Source organism: Montipora foliosa, unplaced genomic scaffold, assembly GCF_036669935.1.
Source record: "Montipora foliosa isolate CH-2021 unplaced genomic scaffold, ASM3666993v2 scaffold_258, whole genome shotgun sequence".
NCBI lineage: Eukaryota > Metazoa > Cnidaria > Anthozoa > Scleractinia > Acroporidae > Montipora > Montipora foliosa.
Window position 1 is genome coordinate 1 of NW_027179559.1, and position 12,500 is coordinate 12,500.

The 12,500-nt window shown below is 40.3% G+C and overlaps 1 protein-coding gene across 1 annotated transcript in view; it reads right to left on the reverse strand.

The window, feature by feature from the left end:
• Nucleotides 1-872: 872 nt before the first annotated feature.
• Nucleotides 873-12,500, reverse strand: part of LOC137986631 (midasin-like) — a gene marked incomplete at its 3' end in the record, with an annotated part of 17,507 nt that continues 5,879 nt past the window's right edge. The window contains exons 7-18 of the mRNA XM_068833605.1: nucleotides 12,255-12,494; nucleotides 10,902-11,095; nucleotides 10,005-10,076; nucleotides 9,197-9,400; nucleotides 7,845-7,964; nucleotides 7,045-7,269; nucleotides 5,413-5,613; nucleotides 3,698-3,906; nucleotides 2,970-3,144; nucleotides 1,784-1,857; nucleotides 1,434-1,548; nucleotides 873-1,003 (exon numbers count right to left, since the gene is read on the reverse strand). Of these exons, the coding sequence (XP_068689706.1) occupies nucleotides 873-1,003; nucleotides 1,434-1,548; nucleotides 1,784-1,857; nucleotides 2,970-3,144; nucleotides 3,698-3,906; nucleotides 5,413-5,613; nucleotides 7,045-7,269; nucleotides 7,845-7,964; nucleotides 9,197-9,400; nucleotides 10,005-10,076; nucleotides 10,902-11,095; nucleotides 12,255-12,494 (1,960 nt within the window). The remainder of the gene's footprint in view (nucleotides 1,004-1,433; nucleotides 1,549-1,783; nucleotides 1,858-2,969; nucleotides 3,145-3,697; nucleotides 3,907-5,412; nucleotides 5,614-7,044; nucleotides 7,270-7,844; nucleotides 7,965-9,196; nucleotides 9,401-10,004; nucleotides 10,077-10,901; nucleotides 11,096-12,254; nucleotides 12,495-12,500) is intronic.

A 12,500-nucleotide genomic window follows, 5' to 3' on the forward strand; every position in this document is an offset into this window, starting at 1 on the left:
GTCTCAAAGCGTCACTCAAAATCTGCGGCAACGCGTTGATTTCCCGTAGTATGATGTAAAACGGAAACGGAAACTGTTTCCATGTAGATTTAATTTCCGGTGGCTTTCCCGGGCTAAAGATTGGGACTCTGATGTCAAGATACAGAGTCTTTGTTAGCAGGATTGTCGAGTATCACAAAAACCATGAAAATATTAGCCTCTCTTGCAACTCTCACAGCTTTTTGGACAGTCTGCAAAAGAAACGTTTTATTTACAAATGTGCAGTGTTTTTATCCTAATCTCACTTTTAGAGAATAAAAGGAAACGAGAGCAACTGAAAAATTTGAAATCCCGATCCAGTCGCCTCTTTGCAGTCTGAAGGTCAGTTTTTCTCAAGTATGTCGAAGGGGACAGTAGTGCAAGATTTAATATCGCGGAGCTACAACCCTCGCCCAAAGAAACAGGAGAAAAAAAGGTTCGAAATCGGACCTAACAAAGACCTAAGAATACAGAGACTTAAAATCGCGTTTACGGCAAACGTCAAGCTAACATTCTCGTTTTTGCCACACATCAAAGAAACTTGTTTGACCATGATTTTGGCTCATTTTCTGCATGTAATCTACAGAGATCGAGCAACTTCTCGCGAGATAGAGAAATGAGAACAAGAATAAGATAATCTTTATGTTTGTCTAACACACAAACCTGCCGTTCCCCATTGGCCGCTTCACGTAAACGCGATGATAAATCTTTCTAACATCTGGTTCTAAATAACGTCACGTGGGTGACTAATTCTCTGCCGGGGAAGTGGTCTATACTTTCATCGACAAATTTTTATGGGTTTTAAAGACTGCTTCGGTTGGTTTGGGAAAACAAACTGTTCAAGATTCACTGACCTCCATTCCCTCCAGGAATATGCCCCTTCCGTCAGATACATCAGCAGAAGCTGAGACGTGTCTCTTCTCACTCGGGGAGATGAATGTGATCTCTGAGCCGTAAGCATTAAGCTGGTACAGGTGTCGAGAAGCTGTAATAGCCACATAAAAAGAAATCATAAATTAAAAATAACTGACAACAGAAGTTAAGTAAAACGGAGTAAAAACGTATTTATGTACATTGGTATTTCAAGTTTGTACCTTCCGTGCAGGATGGTGAATAGGAAAGAAATAGTTCAACTAAATATGGCAGCGTTGAAAACGCAACTAGAAGAATGCAGCGGCAAAAATGGATTTTGAGCATGCGCAGGGTACTTGAATTTCGGACCCCCAAAGACATATCCATTTGGTTCTCGGAGCGAGATTTGCATTCCCATACAAATCCAGTATCCCTACCACTGGCCTTCACCGCTTCCGATCTCGGCCTCCTAAGATGTGAGAGCTAAACGCGTTTTCTCGGTTCAAAACACCTTCTTTTCTCTTGTAATCAAACTTACTTCATATAAGACTTTTTAAACTCACTTGTGCCACTTTGGTTTTCTGCTGATCAAACGTGAATTGCTGCAGGACTCTAGCTCCTGATTGATCGGTAAATGGTTCGTGAAAAGGATGTAAAAGGCGGACAGTTTCACCAAAGCTGAGAAAGAAAAATTCAAAAGAAATTCACAAGCGAATGAGAATACGAAAAAAACTGACCACTCCTAGGTTCCGTATGTGCGCCCAATCACCACGTGTCGGGAAATCGCAACACCCACGGGTATCAAATGAGCCAAATTCGTATCATGGGGGAAAATTATGCAGCCACTGTTGATGGCGGGAAAAGTGTAAGAACTAAAGAGCGCTTTTAACCTTCATTCATAAAGGGCTTTTACCTGCAGACACCGAGATCTCCGGCTTCCAGTCGGCTTAATGCATTGCTCATAACTGCTAGCGACTCGAATGCCAGCTAAAACCAAAAAAAGGACAGGAATTTTTTTCAATATTGTTCACAATACAACATCCAAAACCTGCATGTGTTAGTTGCATGTAAACCATAGTTTTAATTCTTCTGTATGTGCGTACGCTTGTCCTGCTTTCCTGAACTTGATGATTGTGACTAGAATGGATACGCTACAGTCAGGTGGTACACTTTATGACAACTACATAACATTGGGTTAGGTTGGCAAGGTGAAGATGACCCTAGACGGTCATAATAACTAACCATTCTCGAACGAGCGCCGATTAGTACTTAACACTACAAACGATACTACTTATGGTGCATGGAATGACTGGTTCTTTTCCGGAAGTATAACTTGGATTATGTATTTGACACCTGACTGTGGCGTATCCATTTTAATCGCAACCTTCCAACGTAGTTTGATCACGTGGCCAGCGGCCATGATTTTTAAACCAAAACACAACTCAATTATTTGCGTAAGAGTGAAGATTAATTCCCGTGGGATATACTTCATGTGTAAAGCGTTCCTACAGTCACTGCAAATATAAAATATTTCATATTATAAAACGATCATAACAGCGACATTAACTGGGACCTTACGCGAGACAAGTTTTGCAAGTAAGGACGGAAACCGAAGTGACCATTTCGCACGCCAGGACAGTAGTCTCTCCTAGATTTTAGGGATATGAAGAATAAACCGTACCTCCGTCAAACCACACTTGTGTGGGACTGATAAAGACTCAATAAGCCAATATCAAAAATACCATAATACTCTTTGTTTGTCCCTCCAAAAATTTGCATAAGCATTGTTTATATTTTCCCTTGGGACTTAGAACGGTCCCAAAAGAAACTGGAAACAATGCTTATGCAAACTTTTGGAGGGACAAACAAAGAGTACTATGGTATTTTTGATATTGGCTAATATAGTGTGCGAAAAGAGTGCGGGGTGGGTTGACATTTTCGTTCAATGTTCTGGGGTTCCAGTGAATCCGGTTATGGGTCTTATCAGCTTCTCAGACCTCAGTTGCTCATTTCTCTGCTAGTAATGTGCTGACATAAAAATAAAAATCTCGCTGCTTTGCGAGAACTTAGAATAATAGCAAAGCATCAAAGTTACTTACCTGCTTGGAGTGATTATCATTCATACTAGAGGAATCATCGACAGCTAGCATGATTTGGTACTGCCGTTTACTCGGCTTAGTCCTCCTCAGCCAGATCTTGTCCTTGCGAAACTGACTTGCGATGTATGGGATCACCTTTCTCATGTTTAATCTTTTGCCGGATCGGTAATCACCTCTGACAACAAACAAAGAAAAAACAAAACAAAAAAAACGTTCAAGGCCATCTTAACATGAGAAAACAAGCCAGTCTTTCCCAGCCACTTATACCTACCCTCGCAAGCTGATCTCTATACGATACCCCATGCACGTGTACAATATTACGATCTTTTCGCTCGGCATCTCACAGTTTATTGTTTGTAAAAAATTATGGCAGTCCACAAACACTCGAGTCGCCGGAGCGAAAAGACCACAAGCCATTTATCGCGGTTTTTGTAACATAATGTGCGAAAGGCGATTAAAAGTCGATATGAGAAATGCTCACAAGAAAAAAACAGATTTCATATACACTACAGTCAAGAGTGTACACGTTACTAGTCGCCTGTTTAACTCCTAAAAGTAAGAGGGAAAATTACAGTCAACCCTCTAGTAAGCGAGACCCCCCCCCCCCCCCCCTCCCCAAGACAAAAAGCGCATTTGAGAGGTCGTCGCTACAGGATAGTCGATTTTTGGAGTCTTCATTCTCAGTCAAAGCATATAAGGCAACACTTGTTTTCTCGAATTTGACATACTTGAGTTTTGTGGCCAATGAAGGTTCCAGTACCAGTCTCAACTGCTCACAAAGCTCCTGCGAGAGACCGGTGGTGAGAAGTTCATACTTGTGCCAGGCCTCTTGGGCGACCTGTTGCTCCTCGCTCGTTCCTCGATCTAGGTTGCTCCACTCTGCTAACTGTTTCTCAAGTTCTGACCTGAGTTTCTCAGGGTCCAAGGAAGATATATCCTACCGAAAAAAAAAAGCTGAAACACAATTGCTAAAAACCAACCTCGCCTTCATATTTGCATGTACATATTGAGGTCTTTCTTTCAGTTTCCTCAAAACCCCAAATTTTCTTGTGTAATTTGATTGGGATTCAGTGGGCACTCTGTGAAGGAGTTTTCAATGCTTAGGTTATTCCAATTCACGGGTGACATGTCAGTTGAACTAATACGGCAAATTACAGAATATAGCTGATGCTTAGAGTCCATTCATTACCCAAGAGAAACAATCTGCTATCAGGTTTGACCCCAACAGCATCACCCAACAGCATCACCCAACAGGTGTCAATTTCTAAATCAAGTTTGCGGGAAAATAGACAATAGACCAAATCGGTTAACTCAATGTTGTACCCAGTTCAAATCTCCCAGGGTCAAGAAGGCATTAAATTTGCATTAAAATGTAGCATTCACGTATAGATGATGTGGAAATACCTAGCACAAAAAGTTTTCTTCCTGAAGAAAAGTGCGAAACACTATTTCTTTTTAGGGTGTTTTCAACGTGGTAATTAAACCTAAATATTGTAGATCAGCGCGGCTTGGCTCAGAAACGCTATGTTGAACTAAAACTTTCATTCTGCCTGTTTTCATAGACCTCTTTCATAATAGCGGCCGAATAGAATATTCTTTTGTTTTAATGCTAATAAGCCTCTCTAGCCTCGCTACGACGAGCAAATTTCAAAAGAATATTTGTTTCAAAATGAGGCCATCAGGTCTAATTAACATAAATACAACAGAGTGGTCGCCATTTATGAAAGTGATCTATTCTTTACATAGCGGTAAGTTTGACCCAGGCCCCATCGTCCAAGGGCATTCTGAGATATGGAAACAAGTCATAACCTGACTCCATTTCAGTACTCTTTTGCTTCTTTAGTCTAGTCAGGTTGCCTTTTCATTTGTGACCTATTACGATTAAAATAAAGTAACTTAAAGGGGCAGTGTCACACTATTTTAGTCAAACTGCAAAACACTAAAACACGTCCTTGCATCAATGAATACCAAAACATAATGCTGTAGTTTTGTTGCCAATGCAATAACCATTGAAGTGTACTGAAGCTATTCTTTGTTGTTTGCACCCAAGGATGGAGAACACGGAAATGGATTGAAACTTGAAAAAACTGGCCAGTTCTTTCAACTTTGGAGACTGTGTCGTCAGAAGGACACCAAAAATTAAATACGAATAGCTCTTTGTGCCATAAATATATTTCACATCTTGTCAGTGGGTTGTCAGGAATGTTGTATGTGTGAGCTGAAGTACTAATTTAGCTTTGCACCCATTTTGACCTAAAAAGAGCAAATTTAGCGTGACAGTGTCCCTTTAAATACTTGACCTCTCAGCTTGGTTTTCAATATTTTGAGAAGCTTTTTCGTGCAATAATTTGTGCCAAAATTAACTGTTCAAAGCCTCGTTTTGGCTCTTTCTAAGCTTAAATCCAAGCATTATTGGACATTAGACAACTGTTACAGGGCTTACCATTTTCTCGAATGCAAAGGCCATCTCGGAAGAGTGATAGGTGCTCAGCAAGCGGTCAGCGGTAATTTCTTCACTATCGCTAGTTTCCATTCCTTCTTCTCGGTCCACGGCCTCGGCCTCTTCTTCTTCTTGTTCAGTATCCGTTGTGATGGTTGGTTTAACAGGTGGCAGCAATCTGGTTTGTTTTGGTCTGTCTGGTGTCTGAGGTTTTAAAATGATTTTCAAGGTCAATGTCACATTAAATCTAACTGTGGCAGCTCTTAAACTTTGGACTCTTAAAAAATGTACTCACACCGTTATTACAGATAACAGCGGTTTTGACAAATGAGTCAAAACCTTACGTTGCGCATTGACCGATACTAGCCTCGTTGCCATTTTTTTTAAACAAAATAAACTAAAATAAAACCGCCTGCTCAAGTGTAGTAACACCGTATACGTGGTATAGGTGGCCAAAAAACTATCCATAGTCCCATTTTGAGGAATTTCTTTCTCTTTCTTATTTCGATATGTCTGATCCATTGTTACGATCCATTGTGCACGACCCAGATCACGGAGCTGGGGGCTGTTTCTCGAAAGTCCCGAAACTTTCCGGGCAATTTCGGGTGTCACAATTCCCTTTGTAACTCAAGAACGGAGGGCATTTAATTCGTCAAACTTCATAGTTTTTTTTCTTTTTGTTACTTTGAAACATGTTAAAAGAGCGGCTTTCCAAAACAAGCGGTTGGCAATTTCACAGATGGCTTTTGGGCCCGAAAAGTTTTCGGGACTTTCGAGAAACAAACAACCCGAGGGATTCGTTGAAATACACAAGTCCTTCTTTCGGGAAGGCGTGCATGAAAGTTACTAGGCAACTTACGCAAGGACGACGACGACAGGAAAGAGAGTGGGAGGTTTTGAATCCGGAAAGAATTTGGAATCGTGTGGACGGTCGAATCCGGATACTTTGAGCGCTGACCGCTTCTCTTGTCGCCAACTCGCACGCCTGATGGCGCATGCACGTGTTGACAATAGAAACAGAGGAGTCCTGGATAATAGAACGAATCCGGATACGCGTGGACGGGTCTAAAGGACCAAAAACAATAGCTATGTACGCCTTGCACGTGCGTTTTACATTTTGATACATTTCTTAGTCGTCCTCGCCCTGAAAATGACGTGAATTGTCGAAATATGAGGTTTTTGACGATAAATTCTGAATTTTCTGTCCAACCATCCGCACCGTTCATGCCAATTTTGTTTCTGGAACGTTGGTACACACTTTGCATGCCGAACGACCTGGAATAATCGAGAAATTATTACCATAAAGGGAAATAGTATTTGTAGATAATGTTCTCGTAGCCGTCGTGGTCGTTTTCTTTGCTTAAGCTCCCTATTAGAGGTTGTAGCATCACCGCGCATGCGCTTGGGCCGGGTGACGTTACGACAGTTGGAGACAAATCGGCAGATCAGTTACGACGGTAGCGGACGGATAGGATGACGACCAATCATCGTAGACAAATAGTCAATGCGTGATCTACCTACTACAGCTTAAAAAGGCACGGGACAAACAAAGCCCTCTCGTAATCAGACTAGCCGGTCTGAGTTGAGACGAAAAAAAAACTATCTATAAAAAAAGAGCAGACAACAAGCACTTACAGGAAGTTCAGTTTTATCTTCCAATAAAGTTGATTTCATTTCATAGTCGTCGTCTTCTTCTTCTTCTTTTCGATCATCGCCCTCGCTGTTTGTATCGGGAAAATTAACCTTTTCCTGTTCTTTAGCTTGATCAGCGGTCGCACTGTCGAGAGTTTGAGCATCGTGGTTCGTTGAATCGTCATTTTTCATGTGCTGAAATAGATCTTGGTTCCTCGTCTCGTTCGCCTGGAACAAATAAAAGACTGTTATATACCTTGACTTTCGCTCAACAAAATGAGCATTGTGATTGGTTGATTCTTTGTCACGTGGCCCTGATCAAATTCAAATCAAAATCCGCAGTTGTTGCCCGCTCCAGATGCTTCGCTGCGACTGTTGCAGGAAAAGTCTAAATATATAACAAAGCACTTAATGTCTGGTCCCTCGGGAAACTAGTTAGTTTCGTTTTCCCTCGAGTCCTGAGGACTCTCGGGAAAACAAAACTAACTGTTTCCCTCCTCTGGACCATACATTAAGTCTATAATGTTATGTGTGATGTTCATTTTGAGCAAATTCCATCGATACAACAAATGTGAAACAGAAACTTGCTTTGTATGTCTTTAAGTCATTTAATGCTCACTGGAAATGACCTTAGAGGGGAAGTACAATTTCAAAGGAGTTGTAATCTGAAGGGACCAAAAAATTACCGAAAGCGGGTTAACTACGGCAGCCAAAACGGAGCCTCTACGATGTTATCAAACCTACGCTATGCAACATCATCTTTTCATAAAGATGTCAAAATCTATTTGTATACAGCGTCGTACCTCTTGGTTTAAACCCATCTCAGTATCATCCACAGTCTTCAATCTCTTATGAGTAATTTCATCCATAGAGCCCAACGCTCGGTCTGATCGGGCGCGGTTCATTTGTTTTCTTTGACGAGACTGTTGAAACAAAAGAACGTGCCTTTGAATTCAACGAACTAAAAGCTCTTCACCTTGTGCCACCACGGCAAAAAAAAAAAAGAAAAGATTTTAAAAGGACCTCCAACATGAAGCAATGAAATTGATTGTGCCATGGGCATACTAGGACAAAAGGGAAGGGTGATTTTCAAGTAATACTAATATACTAATAATAATAACAATAATAATAATAATACTAATAATAATAATAATAATAATAATAATAATAATAACAGACGTACTTAGTGCGCATTTCTAATCGTAATGCGCTTACAATAAAAAAGGGAAAGGAATGTCTAATTTATGTTTAGTATAAGAATCTAATATACAATATTAAAAAGTAAATATATAAAAAGTATATAATTATGTTCACATAATATTCATATAGTGAGCATATAATATTCATAAAATGAAACATAGTATTAATCTGAAAAGTGTTTTTTAAACATGAATGTTTTGAGCCGAGATTTAAATGTTTCTGGATCTGCATCAAGAAGATTTACATGATGGAAATAATTTGTTTCAGTAGATATGTAGAAGGAAGTAAAAAGTGTCTCAACAATTTTGTCCAGGATTGTAGATCATTGTGCGAAAGTTAAAAGCACGAAACACTGAATTTCTTGCAAAAATCGTAGACTTTGTCTGGTTTGAGCTACCTCCTTTTACTTTAACTTGTTCGAAATGTTGAGGCAGTCTCAGTAAAGTCAAAGCTGGCCAAAAACGTGTTTACCATACTCTAACTAAACCACATAAACTAAGCTCTTAATAGATGTAATGTACCTACAAAGAGCCTCTGGAAATAGTAAAAAAATTACTTTAAAACAGATCTACACCAGTCGTGAGTTAGAAATTTCGGCTCCTACGTCGGGGATCGGGAACAATGGAGTTACCATAATTTGAAAATATATTTGAATCTGTGTTTCGGGTAGGAATTACTTAGTGTTTTTGTCTCTTTTATTTTACGTCATTTGTGTCCTCTGGCTCTCTAGCATTCTTCAACGCGAGGTAAAAGCCCAATTCCACCATCGATAAGTTGCTTGGTATAGGTGACCATAGTGAAAAAGTTAAGACTGGTAGGCTAAACATAATTTTCTGCAAATCTATCATCGCAACGTCCTAACAAATATCTTCTAGGTCTTTAAATTCCCTTCTTTCAGAATGGCAGGGGCGGTTAATATACAAAAAGAAAGTTGACAATGGCTGTTTCCGCTGACCTGTTGACTAGCATCTACTGGAACTTGAGCGGTGCTTGACTCTCCACGATGCCCCTTAGTGTCAACGCCATCAGCGCGCCCCACTCCCCGCTCTTCATTGCCCCCTGTGGATTCCGATGAGCCAGAGGTTACATCGGTTTTCTCCCCGGTTCCTTCGCCTTCCCCAGAATCCTCCACGGCCTGAACGTTATCTTGAGGCTGGTTCTAAGTAAACAAACAGCCAAGAAAAAGATGGAATGAGTCGACAAGTAGAAAGTGATGCTCAAGCTAAGCGTTGTGCATCGTGCAAGGACCATCACTTGACTTTAACAGTCTCCTAGTATTGGAAGAACATGACAGACTGGTTACAAGAATGGCCTTAGTTTCTCAGAGCGTAAACAGGAGGTCATCAAGGGGTGCCTACATTTCCCATAATTGCCCTAGGAGTCAATCCTTTCCCGAGTAGATTCAATACACCTTCTTCCAAAATAGCTGCTATTTTAGTATTATTTTGTTTGATTGCAAATTGGCCCTTTTGGCCTCGTTCAAGGTTAAATATTCTTTTAAATTTTACGTTTGAAAGCGAGGCCAAAGGGCCAATTTGCAAGGAAACAAAAGAATATTAAAATGGCTGCCATTTTCTATAGAAGTTCCCGATCATAAGCTCCTGGAGTGAATTAATCATCCTCGTCAGCTACGTAGGCTGGTGGATCTTACTATGTGCCCCAGGCAGTGAACACACAGACTTCTCGACCCTGCTTGCGTTGTGATTTAACTACCGGAGAGTACGTTACTAGGTTCAAACCATTTACAAGAACGCTATTCTGACCTTGGTATCCGCTTTTGTTCTCCAGTCTTCTTGATCAGAGTCACCATCATCATCATCATCATCGTTTTCCTCCTAATTAAGTTCCACAAAATTAGAGCGGTTTTCAATTGAGTGTCGAAAGTAATTAGCGAATTGCTTTGGTTTACGATTACTTCACTCAGTGATTGATTCAAAGTTGTAGCGCCACTTTTTCAACCAATTAGAAGTGAAACCAAAACCAATCGTGGCTCGCGCGTGCACATTTTCCCGCGCTTTGTGTCGGCTACGTGTAATTACTTCGAGTTTTGATTGGTTTACCGGATTGTCTCCGTCCTTTTTGATTGGCCAAAGTAATTATTTACGACACTCGATTGAAACTCGCGCTATTGAATCATAAAGACGACTTACATGCCTCATAACAGATTTACCACCCTTAGGTGCTGAAAGGTGCAAAAGGTATCAATAAAGACCCAAGGGTTCGATCGAGAGGAAAAGGTATATTGATGACACAAGAAAACACCACGTCTCAAATCACATCGCAGTAAACTGGACCACGAGTCTAAATACTAAACAAAAACATTTCCGCCAATCTGCAATTACATCAAATATTAACTTAATGTCTTAAGAGTTCGTGATTAAAAAATGGTGAGTACAAGAGCTTCCTTTGAGATGAATCACAAAGAAGACAGCTCTCGATAACCGGCAAACAACGCTAAGAGGGGGAACTGCAAAAAGCGCAAACAACAAGGTATGTAAGGCACATGAAAGAGACTATAATTCGCCACTGTAAACCAGCAGCAGTGGTGCAACATTGTTTCAAGATTTTTCATTCCTTTTCACTTTACGCACGACACATCCAATCTGTTGAAAGGTAACGTTAACCGGTGTCAAATGATGTCTCCAATCCCAAGCACTTACGTTTGGTATCTCTCCATCCTCCTGTGCATCACTTCCGTCTTTTTCTTCCATGTTTTCTTCATCAGCCTCTGATTCTGTGCCCGGTTTTTCACCTTCACCCGTTGGTTGATCGTCAACTGTTGATAATTCATCCTCACATTCTATCTCCTTTGATTCATCCCCTTCAAAGTCATCTGTGTCCATTTCTTCTTGACCTTTTTTGTTCAGTCCAAGAGATTTCAGTTACAAACTTTGCCACAAATTTAAGAATATCGTGTCCGAAGAGTCTGTCGAGTTGTTAGAAACAGGGCCAGTGTTCACTTCCGGTAGGACCCCATAACCAGAAGCGGAAATCTCACACAGCATTTTTAAAGACAGAGGTCTTTTTTAGATCATAGAGGCGTTTCTATATCTTTGGGTTCGTTTTATTTCTTTTACGTTGTTCTACAGGCTTTAGAGTTAATTGCGAAGGTGCATTTTAATTTTAGGTTGCCGGTATCATGAATTAACTGCATGACAAATCCCCTTTAAATCTAAGAACGTTTAAGCTCTTGCTTGCCATGTAAAAGAAGAGAATACTAAGCACGCTCACCCTAAAATACAACATACTTCAGGCGCTTGAAATCAATTGCGTTCATAACTGCGAGGATCATAGCTTCACTTGAGTTCATATCCGCAGTTCATATATGATCCATTTCATATATCATTTCATTGTTAAGAAAATTCGTTATCAAATATGCCCCGGGTCTACTTTCGATTCCAGTGAGTAACGCTGGCCTCTTTTTCCTGAGCAAGGAACGCTTCCAGAAAATTGCGACACAAAATGAGGACTGCCGCTCCTACTTACTTTTATTTTATTTTATTTTATTTTTTTTAATTTCACAATACAAAACAATATAATATTTTAGACGACTACTTACACTATTTACCATACGTTACTTACATTGCAAGGATACGGTTACGCATACGCTAAAAATAATACAACAGCTTGTAATTCTATGTCAAATCATTACTTATGCTAATACGTAAAAACAACCTTTTTTTTTACCGCTTACTTCTTGAAATATAATTTTTGTGTCGTTGCTTATTTTAGTACTAGAGGGCGTCCTTCAATGGGTTCCATTTCCTTTCGAAATAGTTAAGGGTGCAGTTTTCTAGAGCAATTTGTTTTTCAATTTTCATTGAGGTTAGCAGAAGATGTATATATACTTGCAGCTTAGGTATGGAGTTCTTTAATTTACAGGTATATATGTAATGCCTAGCGATAACCGCTCCTACTTACTTACTCTTGGTTCCATGTGGGTCATAAGGCCGTAAAAATGAAGTGAAATGAGGAGTTCTCCTCCTTCACAAAGAAAAGCTACGGCAACTCACCGTCATCAGCTTTGCCCCCATCATCATCCAGCTGAAGATCATCTGGTAGATCAAGGTCCCCATCCTCCTCGGAATCTTGGGATCCCTGTTGTTCTGGCTGCCCTGCGCATTCCCCGTCAACCTCCCCCTCAGCTTCCAAATTACCATCTTCGTTATCATTAGCTTCGTTTGGTTGAGTTTGGTCCTCATCAACATCATCATCTCTTTGATCAGCTTTGTCCTTACTATCTTCTGTAGAGCCTGTTA